This window comes from Hesperophylax consimilis, chromosome 7, assembly GCF_061612785.1.
Source record: "Hesperophylax consimilis isolate HC1 chromosome 7, BYU_Hcon_1.0, whole genome shotgun sequence".
NCBI classification, from domain to species: Eukaryota; Metazoa; Arthropoda; class Insecta; order Trichoptera; family Limnephilidae; genus Hesperophylax; species Hesperophylax consimilis.
The window spans coordinates 41,152,891-41,174,191 of record NC_142842.1 but is presented as its reverse complement, the minus strand read 5'-3'; the positions used below and the strand labels follow the sequence as shown (position 1 = coordinate 41,174,191).

Sequence of the window (21,301 nt, the reverse complement as noted above, 5' to 3'; positions counted from 1 at the left end):
AGGTAAATGGGGGTCCGCTCGTATGTACCCCCATTTGAATCTCGTGGACTCCCCAATTTTTTTCTTGCTGACATAGACCCCCAGCATGCCGATATCGATCCCTGGGGGTCCATATAGACCACTTTGGGAACCTCTGTTCTAAAACATGCATCGGATTTAGATAGTCCAATTAGAAATTCTCTAAATGATTGTCCAATCATTTAGAGAATTTCTTCCGGAAGGTTTATATATAAATAATACATGCATATTATATTTATAGAAAGTAGAGAAAAGTCAATGTTCTGTAATCAAGTCTAACATTGCTAACGCTGGCTAAACCTAATGAGATCATCACAACCTCAAAACTATCCACCAAACCATTCAAAGGTCCCCGAGCAAATCCGGGCACATGGCAGCTAGTAATAATAATAAATTCTTGAAGCTACGATTCTGATTTTATTTTTATGTGATACCTCACAAGAGAGCCCATGTCTGTACAGTGTAAAGGTAGGGGAACTATGTTGAAAAGGCCCAGATTATATGCTGGTAGCTTGTTCCACATACGAGCTGACTTACACAAAAACGATTCGAAAAAACGACCCATTCTCACGAAGCCAACATCAACTTTAGTGTGAATGGGTATCCCGATGTCCAAAATATACATAAACTTAGGGTACTTACATTTTACCCACCCCCTTTCTCTGTCCATTATCAAAATCGGCTGCCTAGCTCAAAAATAGTAGATGTTATCTAACATGAGATTAATAAATGAATACTGAAGGGCTGTAAATTTTATTAATATTATAAACTTCTTATAAAAGACAATATGCGTGATATTTATAATTATTCTTACTATCACGAGTGAGTTTTTGTTGTTGTAGTTTTATATTTCTGTGTTGAACTTAATTAATTTTATATCCTGTCTTATGTTTATTATAAAATAAAACGATTTCTTAATAAGACACCTTTCAATTACTCCATAAAACAAATGCTTTTTTCTTGAGAATAATTTTATTTTAATAAATTTTCTTTAAATTGCAATATTTTTTATTCTTATTATGTTGTATTATTAGAGGTCCAGTCACCAGGAGGAAATCCATAGTATAAAGAATAAACTATCGATTTCCCGAAAATAAATGAAAAAATATGCTGAACATGCTATAGTTCCTACATAGGTAGATAAAATTATTTAGCAATGGTGTGTGTAAAATATAGTGTTGAGTGAACAAACGTGTAATAATAATAATTTGCGTGACAAAGAACAAGCCTCAAATGACGACACTACTGGAAATGCAACGCAAGTAGGCGTACTCCATACTTACTTACCCACAACACTTATTATTTTTCGGAATAACTTTTATTGAGTAAAACCTCAAATTGTAATATTTAAATATTGAAGACAATATTAGTGATTTTTAAACGAAAATCTGATTTCTGATTTTTCTGTTTCAGATTTTCGTTTAAAAATCACTAATATTGTCTTCAATATTTAAATATTACAATAAATAAGATCCTTTAAGGATATGTTTCAAGGGCCGCATTTAATACATACAACTAAAGTCGTCTCGAACTTGAACAAACAAAAATGAAATGTTTGCAGGGCGTACCTCTACTCAGACTCTATATAACTTATTGTTTCCCGCATTATTTTAAAGCAAGTGATTAGTTCTCTTAAAATTCGCTAGAGGCTTTCGCGGCGTTTGGTTTGTTTTGAAAAATGACAACTGGTTCTGAAAATCAGTTTGAGTGAAACCTTCTGCGGGTATGGTCACGTCGCTCGGCCGCAAAAAGTTTTAATTTTAAACATCCCTATTTTGAATGTTTATAAATTAAATTCATTAATATATCGTACAATCTGACAGTTAATGTGAAGATGACTTAATTCTCGACTTTCGAAAAAGAGTGTTGTGTTTTTTCGGATGTTTTGGTAAAATAACCGAGAATGTTGAATAGTTTTTTGTGCGACTCGTGAAAATTGAGTAATATTGTAATTTAGTGTGTGCAGTTTACTCCGTATTCGCAGTTGATTGCCTGATTTGAGAAAATGACCATGCCTTCTTCGGTGCGAGACACCGTCACCCCCAAGACTAACCCGGTAAGTGGATATATTGATTTTCAACAAGACGCACAACGTCCCTGTATTTTTCTGTTTTTAATTGTTACCGTGTTTCGCGTTAATATTTTGAATCCCCTTCAGTCAAAATCAAGCATTTTCAGTTGTCAATTCTTTAAATTTTTCTGAACTAAAATCACCAAGCCCCCAAACATTAAATTTGTCTTGTCATTAGGCAGGAAAGTTACCCTTGATTTTCGTTTAAGTACCTACTACCTGTATTGAAATACAATTATATACAATGTATCCATAATTTATTGTCATAACTAGATAAGTATACCCGATTCTTAAAACTCTTGTAGTTTTCATATATTCATAGAATATTTTTGGTAGTTCAGCAAATAATGTCGTAAACGTAGACACAATTTAAATGTCTATGGTTGAGAAAAATGATGTAGAAACCTATCGGTGGTCTGTCTCCTACCAGAACAATGCTATTGTAATATATTGATATTTTTATAAACAATACATTTTAATTTAAAACAATGGACAGTTTTGGTATTTTAGTATAAACTATATCAATGAGAATATAGGCTGTCTACTGTTACATTCCTCGTTTCATCCCTCCTGAAAATATTGTAGGTAGGTGCCTACACAACATACCTGTGCACATTTTATTGAATAAGCCTTTGTTTTCTCTACAATGACTTTGTTATCTATATTTATTCAAATAAGAGTGTCTGTGACCTGTGGCGGGCGGCGTACATTTAATTTGTATATAAATCTATAGTTTTATTCCGAAATTGATGAAATTTTGCACACTTTCAAAGGAAGGTCATTGTTTACGTGATATTGCGATAAACCTCCCTAGCCGAGTTTTGATTCTTCTAGATGAAGTTTTGCTTAGGTTCAAATAAGAAAATTACTGTCTGTATCACTTTTCGTATAATTCGGCATAAAGCCCGGGCAAGACCGGGACTTCTACTATATTTTATAAAAGCTCTCTTAAATGATTTATTACTTTTGCTTACAACTTTTGAACGTACAATGTCTTCTTCCTGAGAGGTTCCTGACTTTTCACTTTACCAACTTGGTTGTTATTCTCCTGCCATCAAATTTATGTCGGAACTCCGCAGTGAACTGCTTTCATATTTTCCTTTGACAACAACTTATATTTCAATTGAATATTGCATTCATCCTTTACAGGAGTTAAATAATATAATATGATATCCATATCATTCCGTAGTCCATTCTGTGTATTGTGTGACCAGGGCCGGCCCTGAGCCAAGCGGCGCCCCTTGACCACTGTAATCAATAATATTCGGACGGTTGGTATTTTTGTGTAGCGCCGTTTTTTATGAAAATTAATCTCAAATTCGATGTGTTAGGATTGTTAGTTTTTAGGTTTTATCAGCGTCTTGGCAATTCAACGCCCGGAGCGGCCCTGTGTGAGGCATGATAATGTTAATACTTGTAATAAATACTACATTTACCGAAGTTGATCAATCTTAAAGCATCTGGTATTTTGTATAATTTGTGTGGGTTTATTATCTTATCTGACGCTATCTGAAAAACAAACAGAAGTGCTATTCGTGGAACTGATAAGAGTGCAATTTTCCTGGTTTATAAATATATATTTATAATTAATTACCTGGGACAGTGTGAACCAGTCTATCTCTTCACCACAAACAAATCATTATAATATCATAAAATATAACTTCCTTCTATAAAGAGAAAACGTACTAAATAATGTTTATTGTTTATTGCGATATTTTAAGTAGGTACATAGTTATCTATGTCCTAATACAATCCTTATATACATATAAATATAATTATATTAACACATTTAAAATGAATCAATCACATATTTTCGTAATTTAATTTTAAATGTTTTTATGTTTTCTTCTGATTTTATTTCTTCTGATAGCTCTCCAAATATCTTCAACGCTTGTGTTTATTGTATTTAATAAAAATAGTATATGCAATATTGATTAAGTATCTATTTATACTTAAACCCCCAGGAGGCCCTGAGGTATTCCTGATGTGACAATGCGCTAAGGTTTCTCAGGGCTTATGTCGTCAACCGTGTACAAATAATAATTCATGCCAACTGGAGCATCTTCTATTGTAATACCAGTAGCACGAACACAGAATTCCCAGCCGACCCGTTGTCTATGTAGGTTGATGGGTGAATCTTGCAAATGGACCGTCCAATTTTACAACAATCAAACAACATTGAAGGGAAGAAACGGTTCATACATTGCAACCATTGAATTAAATGTATATAGTTAAACGAGATCACATTAAAATGTAATAAAAATACCTCATAACATACATATGTGTATGATCCACTAACTTCGTTACAGCTTTTAAAGCCGTGTTTATTAAGGATAACATCCTGGACATAAATTTTCCCTTTTATTACCTACCAGCTTCGATTAAAAATCGAATAAAACCAATCACTACCTGTCTAGAAAACCTCAACTACCTGACCGACTAGAAGAGCATATTATGAACAAATGGCACCGAGTAAAATATACAACCACTGAAATACTAATTCAAATAAATGTAATTGACTTGCTTTACCCTTTTGGTGCAGAGGTTAATAATTACCTGTCGTTAACGGAACACCTTCGTGATGAAATCCGCCTCCGGGGATGTAAATGTGCGTTAAATAGTCTCACATAAAACGCAACAAAAGTATGAAAAGAAATGCCTCGAGACTTCATCAAAATGTCAGCTTTCAACTCAACTGGTAAAAGATCTACACCAGAGCTGTCCAACCTCTTCGGGCCGCGGACCAGATTTCGGTCCTGTACATTCTTTAATAATTGTTTATGCAAACAACAACTGAGAGTAGCTATAGCTATCACTCCGGAACGAGCCGCAAATATGTATAGGTAATATATATTCTCTATTTTAGTTAATGTGTGAAATAACACAAATGTATTAATTTAATTTAATTAATTGCACTTACCTAGTTTTGAAATCAGCGCCAATGATCGTAACCCCTCGGCTATACAGATCGTTTACAGTTTATTATACGGATTATTTTTAAACAGTAATAGTTTATTTTATACTTTATTTTACAGTTTATCCAGCAAAGAAAAGAAATAAAATAATAATAATAATATTTTGATGATTTGTATAGGGCCGTTTTTATGCAAAATCACCTCAAGGGCGCTGTACAAATGCGCTGCCAGAAACCATTAAAAATACAAATAATTATAAGCAATTAGTCGCCTGAAATATCAATACAAATTGAAAATATCTCACGAGTAAAAATAAATGCCGCCAACGGGAATTGAACCCGTGCCTTCTGATGTCCGGTCAGGTGCTCTGACTCTGAGGTGAAACCACTGAGCTACGTCGGCTTATTTCCAACCCGCCAAATGATTCAATATGTACTAGTACATCAATCAACAATTACTGCTTATTAATTTTTTTCCACGTGTAAACAACCAACTTTATCCACGGGAGATATTTTCAATTTGTATTGATATTTCAGGCAACTAATTATTGCTTATAATCATTTATTATCCTTTATGCTATGCATAAAACCTTCTCTTATAAACATTACTTTATCATTAAAAAATAACATAAAAAATACAATAACTAATAAATTCGAAATAGACTGTAAGAACCACATTAAGCCAGGTAAAATAGTAGGTACGTAAGTTACAATTAGTAATTTGTAAACTTAAATGTATAAATAATTAAAAATCTAAACAGCTGCCGAGATATAAATAATAAATCGAGTTGGACACCCCTGCTTTAAAAATGTTGTTAATTGATGCTTTTCTACATTGTGCTTTAAATTTATCGTCCCCATTAAGGCATTAAGGCTTCTGAAGCCTGAAGGCAAGTCCTTAAAAGCTCACGGCTCCTTTGGGCGCACAGCATGGCGCCTCTTTGGGCATAAACGACGTTTGAAGTGGCCTATAATTTAATCTTTAACACAACTCGACGACCGGCGCGGCGTGCAGCTTTTTTAGCCCCTGCCTTGCATTCTTAGGCTCGAAGCTTCTTCAACGTAGAATATAGAAGCGCAGCACTGAACACCGACGTCGGAAGAAGATTATTTTGTCTTATATATGTGGTGATTTGGAAAAGAGGGATGAGTCAATATGTATACATATAATTTCAGATCCTATTTTTTATCGTTGATTTTGTCAGATCCGAGAACTAAATTGATAGTTGCAAATGTTTATGAGGATGGATCATAGATTACTGCGATGATTGAACATGTCTGTCTATTTTATTTGTCAACTAATTGTAATATGATCCGAGACCCACAAGAGAAATGGTGTAAAAAATGTCACTGACTGGTATCCCAGAGATGGCAAGAGAAGTAGAGGACGTCAACACATGAGATGGGAAGACGACCTAAAACTCACGGCTGGACATCAATGGAGAAGAGTAGCGCGTGACAGGTCCCAATGGAAATTGTTAGAGGAGGCCTATGCCAAGAGGCAAACTGAGCTTCGGGATATATTACAATAAACAAAACATTTCTAATATTAATGTACCTAACAGAATTTCAGAATAAAAGGCTTATTATTATTATTATAATTGTAATGTTTTCTTGTTATGGTAGAATATTATAAAGACTTCCATACAACTTGAATGGCAGTTTAAATGGAAGTGAGCTCTTCAATCCGCGTACAGGCCTTTTATACCATCTTTCACATCAGTACTTTAATAACATAGCATAGTATTTATATAGTGCAGTTTAATGCCATTTTACTTCAAGTATAAATCAGAAACAATTTCCGACCAAGTTCGTTACACTAATTAACCATCACGCAATTTCTCCGCAGAGATAGGCAGACAGGATGGACTGCAACGTAACTCTGTCTAAACGCACACTCCTTGCTTTATCCACATTAATACGTTGTTTCATGCATACTAATCTGAGATTCCGACTCTTTTTTTGACTGATTTGATTCACTTGAACGTGCTGTCTTTGTGAGGCGTTCCCGACTTCTTATTTCATCCGCTTCATATATCTTCCCGAGTCGATATTTTGGTGTCGGTCGGTATATTGGTAGTGTTTTGCCAAAAAGAGACAACTTGAGTTTTTACTATGCGAAGACCGCACGAAAGTCCCAACTGCTCCTAACCGTCTGGAGCAAGTGAGACTATGGCATTCCCAATTGGTGTATGTTGTGTAGCTGAAGTTGGTGGGAAGGGGAATGAGATGGTGACGAGGAAGGCGGGGAAGTACCTGGCTATTCAGATTTGGTCACCAAACACAACATTTCAAGCAACGTTTCAATTCTGAATGGTGGTCTTACACCAGGGTGGTACTGAGAGCATCTTCCACTCTGAAACGTGCCGCAAATATCCTATATATTATTTTAAATTAGTAAAGTGAAATAACACAAAATAAGAAAATAAAATTTACTTGCGCACTCCGGGATTCGAAGCCTTACCCCTCGACCACGGAGGTCGTCAATATTTGATTTAAAATAAATGTAGCTATTCTCTGTGTGTCAACAGTTGTTAATATCTCCGGTTTCACTTTTCCATAACGAAAAAATTACATTTTGTTTTAGCAGACTTATGCTAAATTTTAGCATTTTTACTGACTTATCTCCCATTTCCAAAACAGCATAATGCCACAGAGTTGACAGTAGCTCTTCACAAGGCACATCCCCAGGCCACTTAAAAGTTTAAGGTGTTCTGCCCATATTAGAAGTTAGTATACGAATCTCGTTTTAAAGAATTTCGAATCCGATGCAGCAGTTGGGCATTTTGTAATAAATTCGAGGAAAAGCGTCCTTTTGTCCCATAACTCAAAATAAATCGGTGTACCTTTGATAAAATAAATAGGCTGCATTAGACGTGGAATATGGGTGCCACCTTTTTTGTACTAATTGACCCATTGAATTTATGATAAAAGTTTTAATTATAGTCACCTATCTACTATGAGTTATCTCTGGAATTAAATTAAATTATCTGGTATTTATATTGATCTCAGAAAAGCTTTGGATAGCATATCCCACGAAATTCTACTGAGAAAATTGGAAAATATAGGTATAAAAGAAAATGCGATAAAAGGGATTACCAACTATTTAAAAAACCGCCCACCAGTCGTCAAAATTAATCAGGTTAATAGTGATAAAGAAATATCAGACTTTGGAATCCCGCAAGATACGGTGCTTGGACCAATTCTTTTTACAATATACGTTAACGATATTTTCTTTCAACCATTGCATGGACATATTACTTCATATGCCGACGATACAGTACTAATAATAAAGGAAAAGACCTGGGAAAAAGTAACGCTAAAAGCCACAGAAGACATAAACACTCTTAAGAATTTCTTCGACATGAATTTACTGTCACTAAATAGCGATAAAACATGTGTCATTCTAAATTCAAAATTAAACACTTCCTTTGCACAAAATTACTATACATACCGAGGAAGAACCTTTTTCAATCAACTCCCTGAGGAAATCAGAATCATAAACGACAAAAGCCAAGCTTTGAGCATTTTGAAAAAATATTTTATATTATTATTATTTATTTTATATCAAAAAAATAAATAGTAAATATTCTACTCAAGAAGCAACTTCTTCTACAAATATAGTATACATATTAATAAAATAATAATAATTGTATTTATCCCAGAAACTAATAACATCATATTTTTATTTATATATTATAGCTACTAGTAGTACATTTTACTTACAATATTTTTTTTCCTACTTCTCTTGATTCTATATGTATATCTACAATAACATAATGTACACTCCTCTTCCAACCACAAGCGAATGCTTCTCTGAAAGATTAGTATTAAATATTGTCATTGTAAATTATAAACCTTATTACTTACATGTACTTTTTCCTTTAATAAATAAAAAAAAAAACCTTATTATTTACTACCTGAAGTTCCCGTCGTTTTCTGGGCTCTTTTATTTTTAATTTTCCTCTTCTTTTGAACGTCAAGTGTGCAAAATTTTATCAAGAAGTATCAAAATTCTGCAAGGGGTGGTAAAAGGGGGTGGGGGTAGTTTTATTTTATTTTTTTAATTTAATTTTATATATATATAAATTACAAACAATACAAAACAAAATGAACCTTTGTTTGTCCAACTGGGAAGGATTCCCGTTTCAGGACCGCCAAATTGTGTATTTAGTACATAATATTCTTACAATGGAATGGCGATGGTGTCAAAACAAATTTTGAGAACAATGTTGATTGCATTCGAAGTGACAGGATGGTTTCTTCATTACGTAATCTGTTGATAACAATGATTTTCCTGTTGTTCTGAAGGTCAAGTGCCAAAATTTCATCAATCTCTGAGTTGAAAAAACACCCGCACCGGGACACTATCTCTATATAATATATAAATAGATTACGAATACTAACAACTTTTAAAAGTTGGAAATACATATTCCACATTCCCATTAAGCCAAGAGGCGTGCTATTAATTTACCATTACTTTGTATATTTAAGTTAGTTGTATAATGTAACGGTTTGTTATTTTTCTCGTTACCGGTAGATTCGTCTGAAATCCCCTTGCTGCCATATAAGGCGTGTCCTTTGAAACTCAACTTGATTGCGGAAAGTGCATTGTCTGATGACCCGTGCACATGCTTAAAGTACTTACACGGTGTACCGACATAACCTATATTGCATTGAACACTGCGTTGTGCGTTGCGAAACTTCTCCGTGCTAAAGCGAAAGCAGTTCTCAGGTAGTAGTAGTACCATAGTACAGGTACACCCTGGTAGTACCATAAAGTCTAAAACCGAATTTAGAACATTCTTATCAAAGTTATAGCTCTACCATTAGTAATTCTTCCACCCAAGTTCATCACGATTTTTGCACTTATTCAATTGTCTTGTCACGTGGAGTAACCGTAAGCAATATTTACAATTGGATTTTTCCATTAAAAAGCTTAAGGTATTTTATTTCTTGCATGGTTAATTATAAGATTGATTATTAAGTAGCTCAAACAAACACAAAACCTCAAACGGTTCATAAGCCAAAAAGTTGTATTAAAAATATCACATGCAGGTCGATTGCGCATACTTGACCCACAGGTGGGGTAAGCATGCGCATACCGTAGTTTCAGTATTCGCACTCTACTTTAAATTTGATCTTGGGTGAAAAATAACCTATCGGGATGCTTCTTTACTCGGGGTATTTCACTACAAGAATCAAACATGAGATTAAATATCTGTATATTTAAAATCGTTTTTATGTATATACTAAGTGTACGCACCTTAACTTAAACAAAGAGATGAATGGTTTTGTGTATGAGAATAGCCTCTTTTTACCCGTGAAACTAACAATATTTTACTAAGAATTGTCATGGACCACACCGTTCTGACACAATTAGCATATGTTTGTAACGGAGGCCAAACAAATGAGAAAATAATAATAAAAAAGGTAATTTACCTGTCAATTTTTATTTTTTACGTTGGGCTCACTGTACACCCAATCGAATTCAATGCGACCTAAAGCACTACAGAATTGAGGAATAATCGCATGTGAAACATGCGCGAATTTATCGGAAACATCGCCGCGTACACTTTCCCACCGCGTACGGTTACCCCACGTGACTTTACCTGCAAGGGATGTGAAAATATATAACAGTGTAAAGTAACGATTAGCTGTGGTTTAAAATAATTTTACTTTGATTTCGAAGACTGTCTATATCTAGCTATTTTTTAAAGATTTAAAAATATATATTTTTTGTTCAATAGCAATTTCATTGGAAGTCGAATGATTTTTTTTCAATTGATCAATTAGAACATGAACCCTTGTTCTTATTGATAAATATTGATCGACCAGTATGGCGTCTTATTTTATTTAATGGATTTCTTAAACATAAGTAGATCGGCATTAAAATTATGTTGCGATCCAAGCCAAAATTCATGAGATTAGAGCTCACCGTTCTATTATTTTGCTGCCGCCGATTTTCTCTTTTATAATTAACTTATTGTCATTTATCCTAAAATAATATAATTATAACATATTTGGCCGTCAACATAAGACGCCTAGAAATTATCTACAAACGACCTTGCTGGCAAAGAGAATTGTGACGAAGAAAAAACGTTTAAAATCGGTTATATATACGTCTTTTAAAACAACCGATGAGTTAGTTTACTAAAACTCATCGTATCCGTGTGTAAATATTATTCATTCATACTCATCTCACAAATACCGAGAAGAATTTTCAGATTACTGTCAGCAATTTACGATTCTGTTGTTCCACTTACTGCAGTTGAGTCCCTTGTAAGTTACAAGAGCTTATATGGATTGTTGCGTAACTCAGTTTTTGATTTGTCACCGCAATATAACTACTAGTTAGTTCAATTGACCGGATAGACAATAGTTCGTTAAGCGAATCAGAAGAATAATGACCTGATGCAAATTCATTGTGGCTGTCATCTGTTGACGACCAACAACGAAGATATGTTACATTGGCTATTTATTGTTTTTGTGTTTAATTCGTAGAACTCCATTTTATTTTTTTATAAATTTAATTTATATTAAATTTGATAATATTATTATTAAGTTCTGCAAGTGTTTTAGTTTTTTATTATTGTGACAGCTGTTTCGGCTTACAAGGCCGACAGTTTGAAAATGGCCTTGTAAGCCGAAACAGCTGTCACAATAATAAAAAACTAAAACACTTGCAGAACTTAATAATAATATTATCAAATTTAATCTAAATTAAATTTATAAAAAAATTACATTGGCTACTTGTAAAGTAATATCGTTCTTGTAAGACTACCTCACATTCTTTTCGTCTATCTTGCGTAAAGCTATCCTGAACGACAAACAGTAAATTGTCCAGGAGAGCTCTCTCTGATTTCGTTCACCTAAAAGCGTGATTATCATCTTTAGGACGCTGTATGAAGGATAATTGAAAGGAAGGAATGATCCGGAGCCTTGCAGGGTCTCATTTTGTGTCAAAGGTGAAACACATAACTCGAGAACCCGTCTTAGAATACCAGTCAATAGTTAATCAACCCAACTATAATATATTGACGAATATTTGTGTTTTGTCTAAATTGTGAGTCGTTTTATTGTCATATATTATGATTCCAAAGATGGCGCATCCAATTTCTTCTTACAGAAAGTATTGATATCGTATTGCACGTAATTCAGATTACCGATTCCTCGAACTAAGCCGTCGTAATTCAGTTTCACGTAGTTCTGTAGAAGAGTAAAAGCGGGGTGAAAGTCGGGCTTTTGTAAAAACCGACAGTAGCGCCAGACTAAAGAGTCATGGGCGAAACAAATGATTGGCTTTTAGTCGCTATGGTATATCGATAAAGGACTCCAATATCATGCATCATGAGTAAGTGCAGGACTGACTGGAAGAAGATTGTAGCAGAATGTGTTAGTTAATGTCTCTTTTGGTCGTATGTCATGTTGTAACCTTCTGTATTTTGTATTTCTGGAAACATTGTCTCAAACAATGACTGTAATTTTTCAAAACATCGCGAACGGCGCTGTATGAATTGATACACAAATATTAAGATGATTTATATTCTGTCGTCTACTCTTTTACTGTCGTAGACTTCTGTCAAGCATATAAATATAGGACTTCTATTGTGCAATAAAAAATAGATATGTTCGTACTAACAATTGAATTGACAATGATTGTCTCGTCAATGGTAATTTATTTCAATCTATCATCTACTTCTGCAGACTCGAATCTAAAAAATTACCAAACAAGTTCTCGAAACACGGCAGTAAACTTATTATTGATGCTTCAATGTAACATTTGAATAATTCATTACTTATTTTTTATATTCTTGTCAGTTTAACAATCAGATAAGTAATGGAAGCAAAAGCCTCACGCCTTCATGCACACATATCGTAAAGAGTTTAGTATTATCTGGGAATAAGTTACCTTTGTGTTATTCACTTTCAGATTCCACTGACAAAATGTTTTCAAAACATCCGACAAAAACAAAAACATTGGGAAGGATCACAAAATTTTTATTTTCCGTGGCCGAAGGAAAACAAAAACTTTGTGGCCCCGACCTAACCATATAAAAAATAACACGCCTTGACATACACACAAGCTTTGTTTTTATGTAACCATAATGGTATATTTTGTGACTATTAATTCATTTTTAATTAGCAATAATAATGAAATAAGCCATTTTTTAACACAATTTATGTGAAATATCAAGGGCTCAAGGGTGTTTTACCAAGTTGTAAATTATCTTATACACGGAGAAAATTGAAAGTTATAAAATACTAGCTGACGTGTACCTGACGTTGCTTGGAGACTTTTCTCTACTTTCTATAAATATAATATGGAAAAAATTCTCTGAATAGTTAGTCGATAGTTAATAGATAGTTAGTAAAAACCCTATCAAAATCCGTTGCTTAATTTAGAAAAACTAAGCGCACAAACAGACAACACGCGGATAGCGACTTTAATTTATACTATTTAGAGATTGCTGATTTATTAAAAAATTCTTCAAATTATTCGTATTCCGGTTAAAAACGGGACTGCAGTTCTTTAGCTAATTAATTGACAGGTTTCCTAATAAGCTATCAGTAAAACATGAATGTGTTATGGCGATGCCGGAACACGTGTTCTTAAAAATTCTAATATTTTCGCATTTCGTCATTGTGTACTGTCAACACAATGTTCAGGTTACTGTTTTGTGCGATATTATTATGCAAATATTATTTAAGGCACCTGCTTATCGTGGGTATGTTGGTGCTGTAAGCACGGTTCATTCCAATAACTGAGGTATTTATCACCTGTCCAATGGAATACCGATCATGTTATTAGTCTAATCATCTGGCCGTGGTTTGATCTCTGATCCCGTTCTTACAATAATCTCCGGTTACCTTGAAATACATAGACATATAAGGAGATAGACATTCTGTTGGTGAAACCACCAATGGCTATGTCTGTCGGCTGGCTACTTAGTACGCCTGGTTTTTGAAGTTTAATAAGGTCAATTTATTTGTGTTGTGATTCGTATCGACCTTGGAATTTCCCTTCAACCTTCGTGCTACCCACACCCTGCACTCTCGTGCCCTCTGTACAATGACCTATCGTTGCCCATGCTCTTATATGGGTAATCAATGAAATCAAAGGTTTCTTTAAAATAATCGGCTTTAAAAGGGCGTATTTTTCGTGTTATTTTATACCACGTATTTAAAATTTAAACATCTTGTTGGTCGGAACTAATGGGTACACACTTTATCAAAATTACAATATATTTTTAATTAATTAATAGCCAAATATATTTAGTGCAAGTGAATGGATAAACACGTCGGGGCGCCCTAAAATTCAATAGTAATGATTACACGATTAAGTACTATCGGGTCGTGTCAATAGCCGGTATAACCGAAAAAGAAGGATATCTCTATTAGGAAATAGCAAAACGTTAACTTAATTTTCCAAACAAAATTGAACTATTGGGTAGATTTGTTAAATTAGCTAATCGAAGGGTTCAACAAGGTAGGTCTTTGGTACCACTTTAAAATGTTTAGTTAATTTGAACTGTCAAGCAAGAATTGTCATGCGAATTTCAATCATAACTGGACTAATATTTTCCTAATACGTTATTTTAATTTAGGTAATAGAATTTCTATGCCCACAATAAAATGCATTATACCTAAACCCGTGAAAGTATTTTTAGTATCTCGGCAGCCCAAATGAAATAACTAGTCTCTCGAGTGTCTATAATTCAAGGTGCAGGTCACAAGACGCGTCTGGTCCGACAATTAATTAAGCATCTCCCTCCCCGATAAAGAGACGTAACACGCCGTGGTGTTTTACATACAACGATTCCACGCACAGATAGCTGATCCATTATCGAGAAATGCCCTGTTTCTCGCCGACCGCTTATTGATTCTACCATCCCACGTAACAATTTTCATTACACAACATTTAAAACCAGAGTCGCCGGTTCCTAGCTCCTCTCCCCGCCGTTTTAATTAATATGTCGGCTTTTACTCTTGATTACTTTTAACGTTAATAATTATTGAACAATTAACAATTATGTACCTGGTTTTAGACGTAGGTGCTGTTAGGTATCTGGGTTCTATGGTGTCCTTATATTTTATAAATATTTGGTAATTAGTGCTAAATGCTAAGTATCTGCCTCTAGTCCACCTTCGCTTACTCGTGTAGTTTTTATTTTTTTAACTTTCGGTTAGTTTCTGACAAAATTTTAAAATTTGGTTCAGTTTCTGTTTAGTTAGGAAATTAGTTGGTGTTTCGACCCAAACTGAGAATTTAATTCGGAAGGCCAACAAAATGTTTTATAAAATTGGTTCACAGTGCAAAGTTTAGTTTTAGGTTTCCTTTTGATAGCATGTTGTCTAAAATGATTTAGAAAAAAGGTGTTAGAAGGGGCTAACTTTTTTGAATATGTGTATAAGAAAAAAACGCTTTATCTATCAAATATTATATTATTATTATTAAGTATTGCGTTACTCTCTCATTAGTACAAACAAATAATAAACGGCGTGTAAGAATCAATTTGCTTAAATAAAGATTTAGTATTAATTTTTAGCGGACGTACTAGTTTTATGTTGTATGTTATTAAATTTAATTACAAGTTCACTTAAACGGGCACTTGAAAGATTTATCTCTTTGCAAATCTTGTTTTGACGAACGGTACTCTTGATCGAGATGGCTCCCTTCCGTCAATCTTTATTAACCATCATTATATTAGATTAAAATAATAGACAGGCAACTGTTAAGATGCCTCCAGTGAAATACGAGCATTTATAAAATGTGATTTATAGTTTTTTTATCTACTAGAATATTATATATTATCTGCGCATAGATTGCCGGTAGCGAATAATTATTCACTATTGAAAGCACACCTCGAGCTCTCCATGGGAATTTGAACAAATTTGAATTCTGTGGACTGGTGTAGGTCATCAAATCATGTTCAAAGACACTTGCTGTAATAATATGTAACGTGTCTGATCTCAATTTCCTGTCGCATCCCGTTCTACATCCTCCCAGCCCATCTTAGATCCAATCTCCATAATTTTAACCCTGTTAGAGATGACCAGTTCTGGAGCTTGTAACTTTTGCAAAGGATGAATTTTAGATGAGTTATGTTTACTATCTCCATTGTCTACACCCATTTTAACGAATTTTAGTGGTTAAAGCAAATATTTATTATTATAAATCACGGCAAGCTTCAATGAAACTTTTACGAACAATTTGAATAGTTGTCGTTAACCAAACCTAAGAGACGTATTCACGAAAAGAAGAATATAATAATGTGTATAATCTAGGGGTGATTTGCATAGATTTTCATGGCGAAACTGCCATTAGAATTTATGATATTCATACTATCGCAAAAGCTATAAAATGTTAAGATATTAAATAGATTTCTTTTGTATAAAATGGAAAGTTAGTATCTCGTTGGCTCCTCATAACTCGGCATTAAGCTATTATTTGAATAAATAAAATATGTTATTAGCATCGCGGTCTTTCATATAATTTTTTTCCGACACGTGAGAATGTGTTTTTCCAACATGTGAATCTCTAATGTCAAAACGTTAGTTTGATGCTCATGGACATTGAATATAATTTGGAGTCACCATGGTATCGACTTGTCTAGGTACTTCAGTAAAAAAGTCTTCGAAATTAGTTTTATTTCACTGAACCACCGGAGTATATTTACTTGTGAATGGTAAAGAAATCAATTTCTCTCTTATATTTGTATGTGTGTGTAGAACATTTTGGTCCGTAATGAAAGTCGTGTTTGCTTCCGAGCTGGCGTGAACTGAACACCGTTGCTAGTAATTATATACTTATTTAACATCCCGGCGGTGAACCGTAACTACGCTTTCTTTAGTTAAATATCACCAACAGAACTCATTAACTGTGGATCATGATCTTTGGATGGTTTTGGCTGTAGACAGTGTAGACTGTTCACGGTTGGGTGTTGACCACCACTTTCAACATGCCTATGAAGCCGAACTCTTTAATGATTATTTTACGGCAAATTTTACTGCGTAAAGATAATGTTTTAATCATCGTTTGTTAGGGTTTCGGGAAGTGTGACTGAAATGACATAATTGCTTCGAGCGGATAATAATTCATTTAAATATAATGTTTATGTGGGTCTTGCTATCGGCTATATATGCTTATTGTGGAAATACATATATGTGATCCTGTAGTATCTGTGATACAATCTTTTATATCATCATTTGCGTGATATACGGTGGCTAAGTGCTACATTTTTAACCTTTTTATAAGACCAGACAGGCCGCGATATCCCCGATAATTTCACCATATTGCAACATTTTGGTTTATTTTATTTTCAACCTGTAATATCATAAACAATAAATTGTTTATTCTGTGGCTGTTAAATCTCGTTAAATGTGATCCAACTACTTATGAATCGTCGCAGACGCTAACTTCATCTGTTTCAAGTTGTTGTGAAAGATTTTGTTAAGGGTCATAAAACTTCCGTTGTTCTAATATTGTTCTTGTTGCAGAGATTTTACGCACTTGCATTTATCTAACGTAGTTTTTAGATAACAACCATTGTTGCAGTACCTACCTGTACCTACGCTACGCAGCCACTGACTAAATACGTTACGTAAAGATGTCACGATTTGCTCTCAATACCAGAGCGAGGATTCTTTTAACAACGACAACAACAAACCAAGGTTTTTATCCCTCAGATTAAACTGAGGAATTTCTAATTCTTATTGTTGTTTTAAATGATAAACAAACTAACATTCCCAAATTGAATATATATAATAATATTTGGCTAATGTATATAGCGCCGTTTTCGTGAGAAATCACCTCAATATGTTTTATTATTAGTAAATAAGAAGAAGATACGTCATTATTTGTATGTACATATGCATGTAAGTTATACATATATACAAACATGTACATATATTCCTTAAACTAAGTACATTTTTTTTTCACTAGCACCCATTGACAAATTTCTAAGTTTTAAAACTTGTAGTTCATTTTGACTTTTCTCTTTTTCTGTATTATAAATTATTTATACTGTATTATTTTCGTTTTTTTTTTAAATAAAAAAAATAATGTCAACAAAACAGAACAAGACACTGAAAATAAAATAAAAGGTAACGGTCGCAACTGAAGATCGAACCCAGGACCTCTGTCTTACTGGGACAATGCTGTCGGCTAATTACCAATCTATTGTGACCTGATTATTTTCCGTCATTTCCTTCAGATTTATTAATAGTTTCTTCCTCTTAAATGATTAAATAATAGACTAATGTGTATAATATTCAAAGGTTATTCCGATAAATTCCACAGTGCTTGAATAACGCGATGATAATGTTTTTACATCTATCGAAGAGCTTTTTGTTCAAACAAATATGTGGTGTGTATAGCGGTTTGTGGTTTTGGAAATGTTGTGTTTTTGTCATGTCATGAAGCCGTTTACCTGGACTCATCACGCTATAATAAATATCTACAAGTCGCGTGAGGAATGTCGCTGGCATGAAAAGTACGAACAAGTACTGTGTAATTTAAGAATCTCGATAAGAAGAAATGCTATTAGAGAGTCAATATGACGGTTAAATTGCTCCAAATGAAATCACCAAAGTGAATCAGGGATCTCGGAGATCAGGGATCAGGGGAAGACAAGTGTTGTCCAACTTTCGATCGAAGCGAAATACGAAGAAGAAATCTTTAACTAAGTACTTTCTTTGCATTACATTTAAATAATGTAAATAACTCCGCTTAAAATAAAAACTTAAGCAACAGCAACTATGTAGTGATTTATTTTTGGGGTATTATGCCGTGTTGCGCTACCTCCTTCTTTACCGTTGGCTAAAGAAGAAGGTAGCGCAACTTGGCGAAAGGTACACTACCAATGGGAATTTATGGCTGGCGATATGCTGAAATAGGCAAAGCCAATTCCAGACCCGTTTTCAGGTGACACATGTTAACCGTGTACATATGATAAGCGCGCGTTTGACGTGTTTCCCGACTATCCACCTGTGCGCAAGTTCGCAAGTTCCTCGGAGCATCTCTCATTGCAATACCGGTAGAACAGGGACAGCGTACCTACCTGACGCTCTTGCTCTAAAGATTGCAATCCATTTATTAAGATACCGTTTTTGCTGCAGAGGTGGATGCAAAATTCTTCTAAGAGGCTAACTTGACTCTGGCTTCAATGAGCACCCACCCATGTAAAACACGCCAAACTTCTAAGAGGCTAACTCGACTCTGGCTTCAATGAGCACCCACCCATGTAAAACACGCCCAGCTTCTAAGAGGCTAACTCGACTCTGGCTTCAATGAGCACCCACCCATGTACAACACGCCCAGCTTCTAAGAGGCTAACTTGACTCTGGCTTCAATGAGCACCCACCCATGTACAACACGCCCAGCTTCTAAGAGGCTAACTTGACTCTGGCTTCGATGAGCCCCCACCCATGCCTCTTTCGTTTAAAATAAATTTCTTGCGTAATAACATACTTATAAATATATTTAGTTTACCTAAACATAATCCATAATCCTCACTTTTTCGGCAAATTTTAAATTCAAATTCGTGTCATATTTTTGCATTCATTTTTCTTGCATTTGTTCTTCAAACTTCAAAATTTGCATTCTATACAAATTTCTAAAATAAACTATTCACACTTTGTTGATTTGTTGATTTTAAGCATTCTAAACATTACCTATGGATTCGCAGTTGATATTACTCACTCTGCCCGGCTACTTCTCTTGGCATTATGTATGTGCACAGTGCAATTTGCATATTGCCCTATTAATCTCTTGGTTCATAACATGAGCATTGTGGCGCCAACGTTTTGTTCCTGTCAAATGTTTATCAAAGTTTAGTGTCTAGCAAATGCAATATGCGATAAGGGTGGATTCGCACAAAGTTCTCGGCGCCATCAAACTTCTCTTTATCGTAGCGATTAGAATTTGTCTCATTTGCATCAGTCAAATAAGAACATCTAATTTCTTGATTTGCGAAAATTTGACACAATTCATTTAATGAAACGGACACACTTTTATAGACCTTACAACATGTGTGAATTCTAAGAAGTTTTTATAAAAGTTGCATCTAAATTCCTGATTATCTAATTCTTATTTTTGGACTTTAATCGTCCTTGGTATCTCAAGGCCGTCATCTTTGGTCCTGTTGACCCAACAGAGCGGATTTAAAATGCCTTTGTAAAAATTATAGTTCTTGGTCGAACACCTTGAATAGTTCCCCAAACGGAGTGTCTTTCCTTTTAACTCTTGCTCTCAATTTCATCTCCAATTTTTGGTTTCGGAAGCAAGTGTTCGCCTCCTGGCCTTCTTGGATTACGGGTTCTCGATGTATTTATATTTATTTAGCCTTTAGGTTGTTTTATTGCCAGCACTGAATCCAGGAACGCGAATCCGGTTTTAGAGTATCGAAAAAATGCCACGGGCAGATTCTCTTATTATATTGCATTCTTGCGCATGATTTGTTGCCGTTGACACAGCCTTACTTCAAAATATAATTTCCCCCAGGCGTATCAAAAATCAGCAACGCTTTTACTTTTGCACAATATGTAATTAAATTTATGCTGGTGAGTTTGGTTAATTCAACATGCTTGCGAGTTATTCAGATCACGATAATAGACCTCCAAAAAGTTAGTAGCGAATGCCTGCATGGCATTCGTACAATTATCTCCATAAAAATACATGGGACACCATACGAGTCTGTCTGATATTGAAATTCTTGGCGTTTATCGAGTTAAAAGGGTATTTACTCACGTTTTCGATTTTATGATTAGTTTTACCATAATAATATTAAACTCTACATCGCTTTTCCACTATCATACCCTGAAGACTATGCTGGTTTCTAAGCACATCATAATGCGTTCATTAGCCGCCTTCAGGAATGTATTTGCTCGTCTGCTGTTACAAATTGAGTTAACTTTAGCAAAAATGCACCGCGGAATTCCTCAGGCGTGCTTCAAGGTTCGTCTTTGTTGCTTTATTGTTAGTGTCGACTAACTCTAGTAGATGTTTATCGTTAAAGACTCTGAAATGTATATAATTGTAATTGACTGTTTAGTATACTTGGCTAGCTAAATTCTTTTAAAGTTGTGTATTTATTTAAATGTATTTTTTGTGTTTTACTTTCACGGTCAGATCAAAATAGTTTTTTTTTTTTAAATATTTATGCCCTCTCATCCTTTCTGTTTAATCTTTTTCTAATAGTGTTTCTCATTTACATGCAAGTTAGGGAATAATATTTGAAACTTCCAATGCTTCATGGGAAAAAATATCGCGTGTTGTTATTTCATGTAGAATGTAT

The 21,301-nt window shown here is 34.3% G+C and overlaps 1 protein-coding gene across 1 annotated transcript in view; it reads left to right on the top strand.

The window, feature by feature from the left end:
• The first annotated feature begins 1,733 nt into the window (after window positions 1–1,733).
• The window catches only part of LOC149422782 (breast cancer anti-estrogen resistance protein 1-like), a 166,693-nt gene continuing 147,125 nt past the window's right edge, over window positions 1,734–21,301 (top strand). Inside the window, exon 1 of the mRNA XM_089633507.1 lies at window positions 1,734–2,074. Within this exon, the coding sequence (XP_089489633.1) occupies window positions 2,024–2,074 (51 nt within the window). The 5' untranslated portion in view covers window positions 1,734–2,023. The remainder of the gene's footprint in view (window positions 2,075–21,301) is intronic.